This window comes from Camponotus vicinus, unplaced genomic scaffold, assembly GCF_025532165.1.
Source record: "Camponotus vicinus isolate PSW18456_S1 unplaced genomic scaffold, iyCamVici1.0 SCAF_7, whole genome shotgun sequence".
Taxonomy (NCBI): domain Eukaryota; kingdom Metazoa; phylum Arthropoda; class Insecta; order Hymenoptera; family Formicidae; genus Camponotus; species Camponotus vicinus.
In genome coordinates this window covers 3487623-3506590 of record NW_028141979.1, presented here as the reverse complement: position 1 = coordinate 3506590, position 18968 = coordinate 3487623, and the positions used below count along the sequence as shown (strand labels likewise).

At 32.6% G+C, this 18968-nt stretch overlaps 2 protein-coding genes across 4 annotated transcripts; one reads left to right on the top strand and one right to left on the bottom strand.

Annotated features, from left to right (window-relative positions):
- The first annotated feature begins 56 nt into the window (after positions 1-56).
- Positions 57-16147, top strand: Mekk1 (mitogen-activated protein kinase kinase kinase 4). 3 transcript variants are annotated; one of them, XM_083103698.1, is made up of 19 exons: positions 57-501; positions 1769-1894; positions 2275-2557; positions 2754-2945; positions 3101-3291; positions 3458-3868; positions 4053-4301; positions 4540-4764; positions 5142-5558; positions 5663-5770; positions 5843-6014; positions 6088-6544; positions 6750-7112; positions 7206-7393; positions 7478-7646; positions 7728-7850; positions 8024-8175; positions 8447-8639; positions 15647-16147. In XM_083103698.1, the coding sequence occupies exons 1-18, from the start codon at positions 419-421 to the stop codon at positions 8621-8623; spliced, it is 4086 nt and encodes a 1361-aa protein (XP_082959824.1). In that variant the 5' UTR covers positions 57-418; the 3' UTR covers positions 8624-8639; positions 15647-16147. The 3 variants fall into 3 exon arrangements, with proteins under 3 accessions (XP_082959824.1, XP_082959823.1, XP_082959825.1); XM_083103697.1 differs by lacking the exon at positions 15647-16147 and adding an exon at positions 8861-11229; XM_083103699.1 differs by lacking the exon at positions 15647-16147 and adding an exon at positions 8861-11229 and having other exon boundaries at positions 467-587.
- Positions 10136-18966, bottom strand: LOC145973996 (choline O-acetyltransferase-like). The gene is made up of 3 exons (XM_083103714.1): positions 18528-18966; positions 16847-17047; positions 10136-16118 (listed from the first exon to the last, which is right to left on the bottom strand). Exons 1-3 carry the CDS (start codon positions 18936-18938, stop codon positions 15912-15914), a joined length of 819 nt encoding a protein of 272 aa, XP_082959840.1. The 5' UTR covers positions 18939-18966; the 3' UTR covers positions 10136-15911.
- Positions 18967-18968: the final 2 nt, after the last annotated feature.

Sequence of the window (18968 nt, the reverse complement as noted above, 5' to 3'; positions counted from 1 at the left end):
AGATAAGACTATTCATATAATATAAATACAAAAATAATATAAGAACAAAATAAAATATTTTAGAAAAGATGTCTGAAGAATCACCAAAGAGGGGACAACCGAAAACCTGAACATCATCCTGGAAATATCAGCAATCTACAAATAAGTATCGTTCAATAGTAACAGATTAATATTAATATTGTTCTTTAGAGTTAAAACGTAAATTGTGCATGTATGAATTATCTTAATCGAACTCTTTATAAAATTCTTTTTAGGCACTTTAAAAAGATGCAAGCTTTGGCACGTTTGAAGATTACCGCCTTGACAGCTGTCGGTGATCTTCGGTGATCTTCGGCAAACGTCACGGCGCGCGGCGCATGCGCTTCGGCGATGATTTTCAGAAATGACGACGTGCGCGTTTCTCGTGCAGGTGTGAAGAATGTCGCGTCTCGTCGAATCGAACCATGCCATGAGAATTCCCGGCTACGAGTCGACCGACGACGAGGACGCCGATTATGGCAGGTGGGTGCTTGGTGACACGTGGCTTCGCATGTAATTTACGGCGCACTTCGATAATGAGAACCGGCGCCCGCGTCGCATCGTTATAGGTGACACGCTCATTGTTTACATAGGCTAGCTATCCGCCGGGTTATTTTCGGCGGTTCAACTGATGCGCGACACTTTGACGTACGCTTGACAGTGAATATTCGTCTCTCTGAATTTTTGTGCCTCGAATACATTCGACACTCATCCGTTGCCAGTTTTGCGACGATTCCGCATCGAAGTTACAAGATGATCGACAATCAAAGCGCGAAGGAGACACTTTATTGCAAACTCGGCAATTTGTATCATGCAAGACGCATCTCCGTTTGTCAGTAGACGAAATCTGTAGTTTCTTGCCGTTTATCAGTTCTTGACACTGTAGATTATGATTGATATCCAATATGTTCACACATTGTTATAATTACATCATACACATAATTATATAATTATTTGTTTATCTTTTTCAGAAATTTTTCTAAAATAGAAAAATGATAAAAAAAAATCACTTTTCTATATTTGTATTGTTGAATGTTTTCTTGTATGATATGTATGTATATTTTCTTGTATGATACAATAATGTTTGCAACAATAAAGAATTAGAGATTCTTTATACGAATCTGTTTTAAACAGAATATTTAATGAAATTTTGATGCGAATTTATAAACTCTTAATTTGATAGATGTAATTGTAATAATTATTAAGGAAATTGTCATATCTTTAAGATAATAAGCAACATATTTATATATAAATGTTCTAATCTGAAAATTTAACGACAATTTATCTGTTATTATATTATTAATATAACAGATAAAAATAATATGAAAATCAAACTTTTACGATTTAATTAAATATTAACTTTGCATTAAGTGTAAGAAACAAGTAGTGCTTTTCAATATAGCAATAGTTTTATATATCAAAGTTAAAGTTGAAGATTCTTTTTATGTTACAAAAATATTTTAACAAATTGTCATCAAAGTCCACATTCGAGCATATAAATATGTTGCAACTCACATTATTTTAGATCCAAAAGTAAAATGTTTTTCGTGGAATTATATCTTAAAATGTTGAATATTCTTAAAAAAAAAATCACATAATTAAACGCAATGAGAAATTGCATAAAGATAGCTCTCTAGAAGATAATGATTTATTTTAAAAGTAACATCCTGTCTTGTGAAATTTTCCCGACAATAATCAGCGACAAACCTTCCGGCGGAAATATATATTCGATTAAACATCATGTTTGCAGTAAGGCTGATTCGTCGAACGAATTCGAGGAATCGCTACACGCGATGTCCGATATTTACGGACAAACTCCGCCCAGGACTCGTCTCAGTCGCAAGAAAAGGCACATGAAGCAAAAGTTCTCTAGCAGGTATATAATTAAAACTGCAAATTTTAGATTCGCGCGAATAATTCTGCTAAAAAAAACAATCATTACACACAAATATTTCATTTAGCATAATATAACTTTTTAACAAAAATAATTAAAATTGTGTAATATATCTTGCAATATATTAAATATAAGTGAATTTAATGAGTAATTGTAAAATAAGTATAAACGATATGATATTTTTATATATAATTTTAAGACAGAAAGGATATTCGTAATTATAAGAAATAAAGAAATTATTTTTAACAAATACAGAAAGTATAGAAACATTGTTTATTAAAAGTAGTTTTTATATCGACTAACTCGTTGCTAATTATAACTATGAAGTATGTGACTACCTTTAGCTTTTTTGTCGTTTTTAGTGATCTTAAATCTGTAGAAAAAGAAGCTTGGCCGAAGATAACTATTCGAAGGCGCAACACCCTGGACACTATTATCTTCAACGAAATGTGCGATAAAGCGGACAAAGATTGCGAGAACGAGGCGAAGGAGGATACGAAGGAGGGCAGTAGAAAGTGCAAGAGAAGTTTGAAACTATTGCGCGGTAATGAAAGAGATTTGAAGCTCGATGTAGAAGCTGCTTACAATTATGCCGAGAAACATAATGGCGACATGGCGACGGTGTCGACGCCGAATCAAATCAAGGTTCGACAAAAAAATAATTTTCATTATTAATTGTATTTAGAAAGCATAATTATAATATCTGCGTATATTTCTAATCTATCAGTCAAAAGCCGATTATTCGACTCGTGTTAAATTTTCTGAACTCTTGCCCTAAACAAGCTCTTTTACTATTCACTGTTTTGGCATGTTATCAAGCAGTTGTCAATCTTTCTCACAGATTGAGACTAGAAATAGATTTCGCTGTTTGCGATCCAAGCCGGTTGATGTTGAAGAGAAAAAAGTGCAGCGAGAAAGCAACGAAAGAAGCGTGTTGATAAACGAAGAGAGTTTACGTGCGCAATCGCCGAGAACGCAAAGCTTAGAAGACAGACGAATATTTCACGACACTTTTTCTTTCTTAATTAAATTGGTAAGTATCTTAAACTTATTGCACATAAAACTTACATTTGTTATACATTTAATAAATTTAGACAAATTAAAGCAATTTGACTTTTTTTGTATAATATAATATAAAATAAATACCAAGTTTTTCAAAACTACAGAGCAAATCTTTTTTTTATACAGGGAAGTACAGAGCGAAATTGTCGCCGTCAAATGAGTCACGAAGAAAGTAGGTGGCAAAACGAATTAAAGGACTTGATATGGCTGGAACTACAGGCGCATCATGCAGATCGTAGCCCGATGGCGCAGGATGAATATTTATGTCGTCAACGCGAAACAGTAGAGGCTCTGCTTACAGAAATAATGGAGTACAGGTAAGCAAAAACATTAAGATTTTCAAGATATTACTTCAGAAATGCGAAAAGATCTTTTCTTTGTGAAATTGTAAATTAATATGCACAATATATATCAACAATTGATTGTAAGAAACAAAAATAATAGTAATATATATGTATGAAATAAACGCAATTATTTCATTAGATACGATCCTATGGCGGATACGCATGAGGAAGGTTGCATCAGTCCTAGCGACACTGCGAGCGATCGATCCACGAATCCTGGTTCCAGTCCGAACATCGAATTAGGTGTATGTCCGGGTTGTTTTTCCATGTACTGCCGTGCGTGCGTGCGTGCACAGGGAGAAGCGTTACAACAAGTGGAAGGTCTATTAGCTCGTCTGGAGGCAGCAGAAGCCTTATATCCATCCTGCCAAGCATTTGCTGTTAATTATCCGTTATACAAGAGTCCAGAATTCACCGATAGAGTGAAAGCTATGTGTCTTTGGTACAACATGACGAAACACCATCGGCTCAAGTTACAAATATTGGGCAGATTGCTCATGATGCTGCATGGTAAGAAGAAACAGGAAGATTTCAACGACTCTGGCATTAGGTACATTATTTGAATTGCATCATATCCTCCCAATAATTTGAAATATATTGTATTTTTCGAATTTCTTCATACATTATAAATGAGAATTTTATTTTTATTCGAGATAGAGACATCTTTAAATTCTGTTTGATGTATATAGAAATTTCAGAATTAGATAATCGATTGTGTGTGTTTCTATCCTTAGTTCGCGATCTTCAGACACTGTAGATTCTACGGAGCAACGACAATGCATGGTGCGATTTGAGCTACCTCAACACGACGAAACTTCCAGTCCCTCTGATAGTAATAATAGTAATAATTCCTCAGTAGGAGGATTATCTTTTATATCACAGTCGCTGCCGCCTACTCCGGAAATTTCATTCTCATATGTGGAAGATGAAAGAATCGATCGACTCGATTTCTATTTAGTCGAATTCGAGCGACACGCTTACAGGTATACTTTGAATTTTTAAATGTATATTTAATCTCCCTTTTCTACTATATCTAAATACTAATATCTAAATACTTTAAATGTATTAAGAATAATAACTTTTTGGTATTATAAAATTTATTATAAATTTTCTTGTATCCTTATTTTATTTCAAAGTAATTTGATAAAATTTAGAATTTTGTTATACAATATAAATATTATTGAATTATATAATATAAATAATTTTTGTTTGCACACTCAGAAAATACATCGAGGATGTATTGAAAACGAGAGGCCTTAGAAAAAGTCTAAATTTTCTGGATCGATTACATACATCTGTCTTGAGAAAAGCAAGATTAACTTTGGAAAAAAATGACTGCGAGGGATGCGATAGCAATGCGAATGAAGAATACGAAGGTGACAAAGAGCTACGACGATATGGCATTTGGAGTCCCGAAGCAAAGGAGTTAAATTTGCCATCGTATAGGTATTTGAAATTTTTTATTTAAAGGAATTTCCCAACTTTGCTCAGATTGAGAAATTTATTTCATTCCAATATTTTAGCTTAAATTAAATGAGCTTAAATTAGCTTAAATTTGATGATCAAATTAAATCTAAAACGTCCATGAGATTGAATTAAATTAAAACTAAAATAAAAAATAGGAAAAAATAAAATAAATACCTACATTTTCAATAATATTGCATCTGTAAAAAAAAATATAGAGTACTTTTAAATGATGAACTCTTTCTTAGAAAAATTTTTAAATATAATTTGGATCAGATTTTGAATCTACCAGACAATATTTTTATTTGAATTTGATAGAGTGAAAAGGGTTAAACATGCTGTAAACTGTTATGTTGTAGGGCAGCTTTCATGTTTCTCTCACGTGTACCGTTGGACGTAGTTCACGAATTTCTAAGAATGAGATTAGAACAGAAGCCGGAGCAACCGAGTCCGTTGTCGGTCCGACAGCTCATGCGAGAGCTTCGAGAGGGTCTCAGGATCGCCTGTATTCATCGCGACCGGTTCGCTGCGCACTCTCGCGCTGCCGTCGCCAGCGACGAAACCGGTTGCGAGAGTCTGTTCGAGGAAGACGTCAAGTATTTCGATGAGAGCTTAAAAGCCGTGTTTGAGGTCTATCTAGATTATCTTCAACAGTGGGTGGACATGGTGCAGCACGATAGCTTTCATAAGAATCTAATCATGGATGAGTGGTTGTTTGTCAAGTCCATTGCTGGAAACATAAGTGATGGATACAAGATTGCTGGCATGAAATTCTAGTGAGTAAAATATCGAAATAGATAAAACAACCTAAATTATTATTTTGCGATTATTATTATTATATTTCAATTTTTATTGTTATATGTTTGTATATTTTTTATAGCGAAATTGCACGTACGATGATCAAGCAAGTTAATGAATTTCTCACTGAACGGACTCGCGAGATTTGCGAAAATTTGGAAGAAAAAGAGGACGACGAATTGTCATGCAAGTAAGACAGAAATTTAATTTGTTTACCTGTGTTTTGCTTATTTTAGATACTTTATAGTTATTTGTTTTACAGTGAAACACAATTCAGATTCCATTTGTTTGTGGGCCGCGAGTGGCAGGGAATGTTTGTAGAAGCTCGGGAAAAAATCGTGAAGAGCATCAATCTTGCCAAATGCCTGAAACGTGATATCGAGAAATGGCCAGTAACTGATCAGAAATTAGAGGAATCATTGAAACTGTTGAAGGTAAAGAATTTTGTAGACTTTATTGAGAAAACTAAACAAAATGCTAAATTTTCTTGCCTTTTTTTATTTATAGAATACAGTCTTAGATTTAAGGCATCGCATAACGGTAGTGATCGAGGATTTTCAAAAAGATGTCGATGAAGTGGAACAATTAAACACCGAGAACGATCAAACACCTTTACGATCGAGAATCCGTGAGATTCTTCATCAAGCTTACAGAATGGGCTTCGAATTTCACAAGGAGATGTGCAAATTGTTCTCGCTAGAAGAAAAGGCCATTTTAGCGCGGGGTCTAGTATCATTCGCGTTGTTGTGGATGGAATTCGTAAGGACGCGATGCGAGCGTGGCCGCGGCTTAAGACCCAGATGGGCGAACCAAGGTCTGGAGTTCTTGATAACGGTGTGCGAGCCTCAAAACACGAAACATCTCACCGATCAAGAGTTTGAAGAGTTGAAGACATGCATGGATCGTTGCATATCTCATGTGGTGGGAACAGTATCGGTTGTAGGATCGACGCCGGAGACAGAAAGTAGAGTAATCTATGATTTTCTTGTTATAAATTGTAATTCTTTTATGGCAGCAGTTTCTTGATTACTTTTTGCTGTTATGAAATTTAATTGGAGATTAATTCAATTTTTTATAAGTTTCTGTCAAACAATCATCTCAAATATTTGGCCATAAAAGTGTTTAAATGAATAAATTTTATTGCGATTTTTAATATTTTTTGTTTTTAGATTTAAGAAGACTGTCGCGATCAAGAGCTTCATCGCCGAGTCACGGTCGTACTAGAACCACGAGCATGAGTCTTTCTCAAAAACCACGGGAAGCTTTGAAGTCACCCGAATTATTAGTTAATGCGAAAAAATGTAACTCATCGAGCATGGTTGACGGTAACCTTTTAATAGTAAACACATCCGAACAGGGCATGCAGAGGCATGAGAGAGTCATTCGTGCGATCAAAAAAATGGAGAGCGATCTCGATGAAAGATTAAAGAGTCGAGAGCTCATCGGACAAATCACTGACAGAAAAGGAGTCGATAGAGTTCATATCAAGATGCGAAGAGTTACATTCACGTGGCAGAGAGGTATTAAGATAGGTACGTTAAAATTATTTGTTATTGGTAATTATCTATCATTAAATATATTAACATTCATAATTATAATATTAACGAACGAATTTTATTATGCAGGCCAAGGAAGATTCGGTAAAGTGTACACAGTAGTGAACAATCAAACAGGTGAACTGCTAGCCATGAAAGAAGTGCAGTTGCAACCTGGCGATCACAGAGCGATCAGGCGTGTTGCTGAGGAATTACAGATATTCGAGGGAATCCAGCATCAACATTTAGTGCGATATTATGGACTGGAAATTCAGCGTGTACGATAAACATAACATAATCGTCGAGACGATATGTCATTTTGTAGCACAATAAATATGTATTATTATAAATTTTATTTTTAGGAAGAGATGTTGATCTTTATGGAATTCTGTGCGGAAGGAACTCTTGAGAGTTTGGTGGCTGGTAGTGGCAACGGATTGCCAGAATCTTTGATCAGGAAATATACTCATCAACTCCTTTCGGCTGTAGCAGCGCTGCATTCTCATGGGATAGTTCATCGAGATATTAAAAGTAAATTATTCAAAGATAGTTTTTCATAAAGTAATATTATCCAGTCTATATTATTTTTTACAACTGCACCTTTTTTTACAGCTGCGAATATCTTTTTAACAAATGAAGGCAATTGCCTGAAACTCGGTGACTTTGGTAGCGCGGTGCAGATTAAAGCGCATACAACGATGCCTGGGGAACTCCAAGGTTTTGTCGGCACTCAAGGTTTGTGTTTCAATTATTATACAATAAAATCTTTAATAGATTTATCATGCAATTTATTATATTACTGATATTAAAAATTTAATAAAGTATCTGGGGAATCTCTTTATGAATATGAAAAATACATTCTTATTACTTAATTTCTATTTAGCACTTAATTCTTTGATTATTTAAAGCTTATATGGCACCGGAAGTATTTATGAAGTCAGAAAGCAGTGGACATGGCAGAGCTGTCGATATTTGGTCGGTTGGTTGCTGCATCATTGAAATGGCGAGCGGACGACGGCCGTGGTCGGATTATGATTCGAATTATCAAATTATGTTTAAGGTAACCTTGTAATTAAATTTTATAATAAATTGTTATAAATTAAGCAATTTTATATATATAATAATTTTTATAATTTTAAGAAGATAAGAATTAGTTTTTTAAAATTAATAATTGAGGAATTTAAATTTAAACTATCTTTTTTCTCTTTTTTTTACAAGAATTTGCGCACGCGCGCATGTGTATGTGTATCTGAAACTGAAACTTTTTTAAAATTATTTTACGCATTATACATATTAGCATCATTTAATTCGAAATTTTTTACTTTTGCAAGGTTGGAATGGGAGAAACACCAGCACTTCCTAAGAATCTTTCTGTAGAAGGCATAGATCTAGTAAAGAAATGCCTGCAGCATGATCCAAAGAAAAGATCGACTGCGAATATACTTCTTACACATTCTTTCGCATTAGGAGAGTACGAAGACGTCAATGCTGACCTGCCACGGTATTAAGAGTATTCAGAAAGATGTGAGTATCATTTAGGAATTTTTTAAATCTTTTAAATATGTAATCTTTTTCTCTTAGCGATTTTGAAGTAAAATACATTTTTGCATAGACTTTGTTGTGTACACAAATAATTTCTTCAAATAAGTTCCAATGCTTCATAAATTTAATGTAATATTAAAAAAGAATATAATTTTTTAATTTCTTTGTTTTTTATCTACTATCTTTATCTACTTTTCTTACAGGGAATAACTTGGTCTTTGTGAAAATGTAAAACTAGCATATGTACTTTATTGGTAAAATTGTTTCACAAGACATATAATATATTATATGTTGGTTATATTTTTTATTTGCATTTTTCATAGATTTAGCTATTAATATATATTTTAATGAGACTTTCTTAAAAGTATATAGTATTTATGGCAGACTATATAAAGAAATGGCGATTGTATTTGAGAATACTTTAACCATTGATCAGATCGGATCAGTATATAATACATAAGTACTATTGTGATCATATAATTTACGATATAATTATAAGGAATTTATTTCATAAGAAAAACACTTTCTTTTGTCTACAATTAATAAATGATGAAGCTAAATATGTTTAATAACATATTTTTAGCACTGATAATTGTTGTAAACTAAATTTTGACATATATAGCTAGCAAAATGTAAATAACAAAATTGAATTTTACAAATAATTCGAAACAAATTTTGTCCTAATAGAATCTTTGATAGAGACTGAATGATAAGATTTACTAAGAAATATTTGATGGAAAGAAAAAGAAAGTGTAATTTTAGAGATACCCTTTGTATCCTTATATCTATTACGTGTGATCTATTACAATGATCTAAGCTAACCATGCTAGAATAAGTTCAGTAACTTAGCTTGGTAAACTGAAAGGCAGTGAAAGCATTTTGAAAATGTAATTGCATATAAAATCTATACATACAATCTAGTTTGATTAAATAGTATCATATGTTTAAAAGAATATACAAGGAATACACATATGGTGTATTTAGGTATATAAAATATAAAATTGAGAAACGTATATTTCTCTTTAGTTTTATCTAAAAGACAAAGGCAAAACATATATTTTTTGTTTTATATTTGCATTTATAGTTCATATAAGATATAACATAGTGCTACATACCTTAGATATAAATTGATATGTGAACAGTAAACGCAAGTCGCTTCACATTCCAAGGAATATATACACTTCACAATTAGCATTAAATGTCAAACACTCATATCACATCAAACTCCATTTTTCAATTAGATATGTAAAATTCAAGTTTTGACGTTAATTGCGACTAAGAGATGTGATTAATTGTAAGTATTGTTAATATATATATTTTTAAGGTAATATATCTTATATAACGGCAGCTTCGAATGTTGTGTCTACATTATGTTAATTTGCTTCGTAGACGAAGTGAATGACTTGTTACTATTATACAATAAAAATTCTATTTTAAATAAAACAAGCGAGAATAAAAGAATAAAACGGGCAACAACATTTGTTATTTTGATGGAGTTTATTTTTCTGCACGAGGAAACGCGTACACACGTGATGATACAACATACTTTGTGGATCAATTACTTAGCAGAGGTATGCTGTGTATGCTTTCCGCGCGCATACGGAAAGCCGAATGTATTTATTCATTTATTTATCGAACGTTTTACGCACGAAGGTATATAACTTACGCCATGATTTTTAATTCTTATATCTGAACAATCTCTTTATCTTTAAGGAAAGAAATTCAAATTTTGATTGTACATTTATTTATTTTGTAAAGTGCATTAAGTAGCTCAACTAAATAAATAATTTTAGCCAAAAAGGTTGAATAATTTCTTTCACTTATAAAAAATAAAGAGATCTAAATTGTTCATTTAAAAATTAAAATCAGTCATACATTACCCAAGAGCTTATGCAAACTGCAAATGATGGGCAATTATTTAAAATATTAAACTAAGTATGTCAAATTATGAATATGTTTGCGTCAGAGTTTCTGTTATATAAATTATTGGGTTGTGTATGAATTATTTATAATATATGGCGTTAAAAATATAGCTAGAAATCATTGTTTTAATTTTTCAGTATTATGGTGTATCGGATCTTATTTTTTATTTTTTGCACCTATTATATCTATATCCAGTTACGACAATAATTTAATTTTTTCTTCTGCATATGGTATATGAGAAACTGAAAGTATAAAACGATGAAATAAATTAAGTATGGTATATATACAAAGAATTTGACCAATGGAGTCACAATATTGCAATACATCATATATATCTCAATGATATTCATGTATTATGTAATATAATAAAATAAGAATTTTTAATAGAATTAAAGATTTTTTATGAAAATAATGAAAAAGCGATTATGATATTTACAACAAAATAATTATCATTTATATTTGATATTTAACATTATTACATAACACATGAATATTATTTTCTTATGATATTTAATATATAAAAAATTAAAAGCAAAAAGGACTGCTAAATTACATTAGATAAATCGGAATAAGAATTGTAGATAATATTTTATATTACATGAGAAAAAGAGACAAAAGTATGACACAAATTAAAATCTTTAAAAACTGACTTAAATGATTGCATTCCCTATAATGGCGTTTATTAGTCTAAAGTATGACATTATTATTCTCACATGTGCCCCTATAGTTCTCGTTTTATGTAGCATACTTCATAGTCTTGCAAAGATTCAAGCACTGATCGAAGAATGGAAAAAGCTCAGTAAATGTACAAAAAAATTAGTATATATATATATATATATATATATATATATATATACTAATTTTTTAATGAATATTTTAACAACAATGAAAGCGACCTTTTCACACACAACGATTCGCATACGTAAACCTTGACGCTTAGTTTTATATTTCTTGTTGATATTCTTAAAAGAGCATATGATAATTGCTCTTATAAAATTATTTCGTTAAATTCTCATAATTCCATAAGATGAATCCTACATCTATTACTATTAATACTACTTTCACAGATACGCTATAATTATATATTTATACTTTCATTCTTATTATGCTTTACCACTCCGTGTGACGCTAACATTAACAGTCTTAACGCATATATTAAAGTGTATATTTTCTAATAATCAACATGTTTGTAGAAATAATATTTCCATCACTCATAACTATAGATATACCGATTGCTTACAGATTTTTGGAACTATGAGAAGTATTTTTAATTGCCAATTATATATAAGAATTTTTGCCGTAGTTTTAAATACCTGCTGTTTTTTTCGGGCTTTTGCTAATTATTTCATATATTTGTCTTTTATTTAACACATACATTAAATGTATAATCTTTATACTTAAAATTCATTTAAATGAATATCAATGTTGATTGGCAATTATTATTCGTTCCATAATTAAACATGGCAGTACTTACATTGTGGAAAGAATTATAGAACCATTTTGTCGCGGTTCACGCAGTACGAGATCGAGATCACTCCAAAAACAACGAATAATGTAACATATCGATATATTTTTATCTACTATAGACTTAGAGAACTCTCACAAGTTATATGTTTGTAATTACATTCGTAAGCGTTCCTATCGATTTATCAGGATATGTTTTATCCCGGAATAAGATCGTTCGCTACGTTGGCTTTCGCCTGATATGCATACGATATTCTTGGCCGCAAAAGTGCGATCACAATAGTTTCTCGCGATATGTATAAGTAAAGTATCTCTAATCGTATTTTCTGGTCTTAAATTAATAATAGTTTATATAGTATTTGTGTTTTTCTCTCTTATATCTAATATAGAGGATACTTGTACATATCGTATACAGGGTACAACTGAAACAAACGGGAGGAGGGGGAAATAATACACTTTGGGAGCGAGTCGCACCGGAAATATATATAAATATATATATATGTATATAATAAACTTTATAATTAAACATAAGAACACTATCAAATATTGATGCGATTTGCTCCGAAAATGCTTTCAACAGATATTGCACATTTTTGGTGGCTGTCCCCTGCATACAAACATGTATGTACATACTTTCGAACGCGCACGCGTTATATAATATACACATTTTTTTGTCACTTTCACCGTTTTTCTAACAATAACGAAGAGGCACCGTGCTCTCTCGTACATTTCGCGAGTGATAAATTTTTCGCCTGCTTTTCCCCGCGCGATTAACTTTAACAAAATTCGAAGACGTGATTTATAACGAATCAATCGGGCAATGATAAGCTCGAAAGAAACGACATGATGCGGCGGAATATTTTAAGACCGGACAAAAAGTGTTGAAATTTTTAATTGAACGAGCAAGATAATTCGCTTTTTTAACAAATTAACAAAGATTAATACAATAAAACAGAAAAAAGGACTCTAACACGATATCGTAAAATATGAAAACATCAACGGATCTGTTACATTTAACATTGATAATATATAAGTAAGAATGAAGAAGATTCGATATATCAAAAGTTAAGGATAAACATTTTTTTATTATCAGAATTGCATGAGATATCAAGATTATGATGATAAGTCACATCATAAGATGAGATGATAAGATATGTAGTTGATATTTCCCGCACAAAGATGGTAAAAAAATTTCCTCGTCCTAAGCCTTTTCTATTATATCGATTTTCCCTCATTTTCTTTAGCAATTAACTAGAATTATGCTTTAATTGACTAGAATTAGGAAGCTAATTAAATGCGATACTTAAGCACTTTACTTAATAATCGTGACGAGATGGTGCTTTTCGCTAATCAATCATCATTACGACTAGAACAATCACACGATACTATTAATAATAACACTAATCGGTACGAGAGGACACGGCGAGCACAACAGATCGTCTAAATTATTTAAATCGCCGAAGAAGTGCGTAATTTTTTTACTTTTATCCGGTGAGATGATTCAAATGTATTATTGTTGAGAAAAAAGGAATTATCAATGAAAGAGTTATTATTATATGAATATAATTTTATGCATGTGCATCTGATATATATCTTAAATATGTAATAGATTTTTCTAAAAAGTCAATATTTAATATCATAGATGTTATCTCATTATATTAATTGCAGATTCTTTAGTTCATTTCAATTAATTTTTTTTTTATTAAAAATATTGAAAGAGATAATCATATTTATTGTATAACTTATTACTTTTTAAATATATGTAACATTTTCTTGACTAAAAAGCCACACATTAAATTTTTATTAAGTTTGTTTTAAAATTAAAAATTTTTTTATATTTCATTATTAATTATTAAGAAATCATAGATGACTCAAATTTAAATGAGCAATAATTTCGTCATATTAAAAAATGCGAGATAAAACATCTTTAAGATACTATTTTTAAGAAATCGTTTCGATATTTAAGCTTTTATTTGACTCTCTTTCAGAGAGTCCTTAACAATAATACATATTAAATCATCATAAATGCGGCCTAATACGAGCGTAACAATATCAGCATAGAAATCGCATCGAGCGATAAATTTGTCTAAATTGCAGAATTGGTAAGATCTATCTCCTCCAATTCGTGAGATCAGCACATATTAATACCAAGGTTTGAGACCGGTATAGCATATATCAATGAGATCATCTTTGTTTACATCTTCAATATTACGAAATCTGAAATCTCAACAAAAGAGAGATTATCTCATAGATATATATATAAGTATAATATATCTCTCAAGATATTAATTACATATACAACTATTATATCAACATTAATTACACATGCAATTATCATTGAATTTCAATTGTTATAGATGTAGTTAATTACAATATCAATATCGGTCTCAATCTCTGGCTAGGTATAGGTAATCGGCTATCTAGATTGTAAATCGTAGGAAGTAGAAGAATAGCGCGATAGAGACAACAGATAGAGCTATACCGTCGACGATCGACCCCGTCTCTTGACAATCTCGAGCGGCGCGATCCGCCGACCTACCTAAGAATTGGACAAGAGTTTACTGTGCGGGCGCCAACATACGATGAGATTGGCCACATTTAGAGTGTTCCTGCCTGCGGTAGACGAGCCCCGCGCGCTGGAAAGCTACGTCTGCGATATAAGATCAACGTTCATATCAAGTCAACCGTCGAAGTCTCGCAAATTGGATCGCATCTCTAAAAAAATAACAGTAACTTGGTCAACCTATGAGAAAGAATGCGAATGACGCGATGAATTTACGAGAAAAGCGAATCGTTACGCTATAGAATGATAGTGCGGATAGCTTTACTCTCAGATGACTTCAAAAGTTCTTCTTTGAAGAGTCGATTTTGCGATGGAAAGAGATTAAGAACGCGATATCTTTCATATTTCAAGATGTAGGAACATTATTTGTTCGACGCTATCGAGGAGAAAAATTGTTGCGTTCAGCAAATCGATGAACGAGTGTCGAGGAAACGTCGACGTATTCTTAAAGTATAAGCTTCTGAAAGTACGAAACGTGGCAGAAGAGCGACTTTTCCAGCGCTCGGGCATAACACTCGAAGAAACTTTACTCCTCTCTCCTTGAGCGGACTAGAGTTTTAAAACGATCTACAACGTACTCGCCTAGTATTTGACGGCTACCGCTGAAGGATCTTCAATTCGCTAATGATGCGAAATGATGTTCACGCACGTGTTTGTGTGTATTTTGTATGTAGTCTCCTCTAAAAAACAGACAAGTTCTTCTAGTATTAGACCATGTGATCGAAGAGTACCTTAAGGATTACGACAGCTTTCAATGAGTTTGCGCGCTTCGGCAACGCTCATCTACCTTCCCTCTTCTATGTACTCCCTAAGGATTATATCAAACCAGCGATATATCTAACGAATTGTGCGGGAGCGAGTTCCTAAATCTTTCTGCGCTACGCCTACGCTCGCATTTCTTAAATCTATACGACAAGTATTTCCTACGTGCAAGGGTGCTTTGAAAGTCGTGCTCCCCGTGTTTCCTTCACAATGAATAGTTAAATGCAAATAATTCATCGTACGAAATCTATGATATATGAAACTGCCTTTTTCTCAGCTTTGAAGTCTGACGACGCAAAGATGATACGGAAATAAGAAAAAGATGCCGTTTCTGCTGTAAAACCGATTCGAATGTTTCGACAGCGTGTCAAAAGACATCAAGAAGTGGGCTGTCATTCAACATGCGTCTCGTAGGTTCAATACGTTTTGAACCACCCTCGTGATTCGTGAGAAGCTCATCCTCTTCTATCTCACCTCTACATCCCCGCCAAGATGGACGGGAGGCTGTGTTTGTGGTTCTATGAACGTTAATCGCGCATCTATCACTTCTTCGAATTCTTTATCATAGCCGCCATATCCCGCAGACTCTGCTCCAGCGTTTGCGCGAATTGCATCGCGCTGGTCCGACCATCGCTGTGAAAGGCCGAGACTGAGAAGATGAAGCCGTTTTTCCTCAAGTTGTAAGCGCACCCGTAACCATCTGGCACCACCGGCCCGTACCCGACGATCACGTCGTTCTTCGTGGTCACCTGCAAAATCGATCTTCTCTTCATTTAAGGTATCATGTTATTAATATCGTCGCAAGAGAATGTATTTGTTTAAGTCTATTCTATTTGTTTAAGTCAAGATTTAGACATTTTCTGATGCTATTATGAAGCTAAAGAAGCTATCTTATTTTTTAGAAAAACACGAGAGATTTCAAGGTGAATGGAATGCAAGATTTGAATTTTATGGAATATTTTAAAAGAAATATCTCTCACGATAACAGGATAATAAATGTCACGTTGGAATTTTATGCACATAACTCTACCTTAGTTACATCACTTCTTCTTAAACAAACTAATCGTGTCGACCTCGAGCTGTCCGAATCATTAACTACCTGTATATAAAGATTGTAACACGTCCGGGTCTTAACTTATATTATCGTCGTGACAGACGACTTTAAATAACGGTCTTTAGGAGCCGCATTGGCGTAGTAACAGATAATTAAAAAGCAAAGAAAATATCCTACTCTGAACAGATTTTAAATTACCACTAGCTGTCATCCTTTCAAAGAAATCAACACTATTAAAATTTCCATTTCTCAGATACATTTATAACGCAAGTATATTTAATTATAATAAATAATTTGTAAAATATGTGCGATGTATAAACATCGTGATATTAATTGGGCGGCAAAAGTGTCGCGAATTTTGCGAGATCGACGCCGATGACGGATTCGGGAGGCTTGTGATTCGAATCGTCCCTGATCACTGACCTGTGACGTCGAGAGGGCGAAGTGATTAACGATCGCGTAAGCCTCGTCCGTGAAGAGCTCCGGCATCGGCTCGCCGGCCTCCTTCGCCACATAACGCAGGCCCATCAAGTGGTTGTCGATACCCTGACCATATATGTTGTCATTCATCTCTTTGGTCTGCCTTTGCACCGCCAGGTCAAACAGCTCCTTGATCCTTTCCGCCTGGAGAAGCGAGCCGGAAGCAACGTTCAATTGAGTCCAGCGATCGATTTTGTGATTCTTCTTTCGACGAAGATTTTCGCGATATATCGAACAACAATATTCGGAGAGAAATTATGAAGGAACTATTACATCTTTTATTTTAATCATATGAATTAGATGGCTGATTTACTTTTATGATATTCGACAAATTTCATTTATAGATTCCCCTTGAATTGTAAGGCCAATCTTGCTATAACTAATAATAATAATTTCTCTCCTTCATGATTTAATTGTACAATGAATTTCTTTTGTGATTATTTTGTGATAGAGACAACACTTTGTGTGTGATAAGCCTTCTGCTTCTGAAGTGTCACAGTAAAAAGCAACATTGAACGTGAAAGCAATAGACATTTATTGTCAAATAAATGTTTTTAAAATATCACATATTATCATATAATATATGAATAAAATAAAATGATAAAATTAATGTCACAAATTAAATTAAAATATAAGTTATATTAGGCGGAAAAAATAATTGAATATATATTTTGATAAAATAATTAAGTTTTTTGATCAATCAAGATATGAAGCAGATATCATAAATTAATGGATTGTTTCTCGAAAAAGATGCGTTTGTTTGAAGCAATGTTTTTATAACGAACATTCGCTATGAGAAGTCTAAAAGTGACGATGGGGGGGAAAAGGAATGGCTGAGATAACACATCGGGGATGTGTTGTAAAGGGGAAAACAACAGAGCGCGGTAAATGAGAAACAACAGCTCGTTGCCGCAGTATTTTCCGAACGAGGGTGGTTTGTGTAAGGGAAACAAACGGAATATCCTCGCGAAACTTGCCCGGGGCCTCTCGAGGATCGTGTAAACACTCGATCGCGAAGGAAAAATGAAACTGAACTTTATCGCGGCCAGGTCTAATTGATTGCCTTTTTCTAGAGTATTTATTTTTTCTTTCGTTCATCGTCCGGCACAGCTGCTCAAAATTATAAATTTCATTTGATATACCGTCTTTTGTTATTGTATCTTCTTCTTTGTTTTGGATTTCTTAAATTAAAACTTATTTTGATGTTTTTTTATCTTTATGTATGATAGAACATAAACTTTTAAAGAAAAGAATTATCTAAATATGATTAAAAAGTATAAGTATAAGTTGTTCAATATGCTTTTGATCTCAAAATAAATGACGTATATATATAAATAATTTTTTTACAAAAATTCACATATAACACTTTCACACGCCAATATCTTCGTGCAGGTTATAGATAAATATACATGTGCATAGTGTAATATATAGCAAAGCATTGAAAAAATCGTGTAATTATAAAAATATTACACTGAAATAATCAATTAATGAAATTAACAACGACAAATATAATGTAAATAATAATAATAATAATCTAATCTGAATGAAGAAGATATGTAATTTTTAATAACGAAAGACAAGGGACATACGTTTATAAACGGAAAAAAGCACCGTAAATCGAAACCTTTTTGTAGGTAGATTCAATTGGCAATGCAAATGGACAATGCGACCAACCATTGAGAAACTTTTCATAGCACTGCAAAAAATATATCGTGATATACATAAATAACAATATTTTTGAGTAATCACTTTTTACTACTTTAAATTTTTTTATAAAATAAAATTGCTCTGCAATAATTATTAAAATGCACATTTGAAAAATTACCGACTTAAGAGATTCCCGATTGAAAATATGAAAGATTTTTGCAAATAACATTTTTAATTGGCAATCTCTTAAATTGTAAAAAAAATTTTTGCAATGCACACTTTCAATCATTATAATATCCATTGTTTTAAATTTTGTATCATCGGCACGTATACAAGGTTTCGTTATTTTATGCAACCAAATAGGTTTCTTAATTAAAAAATTATTCATAAATTATTTTATATTATTATAAAAATTATA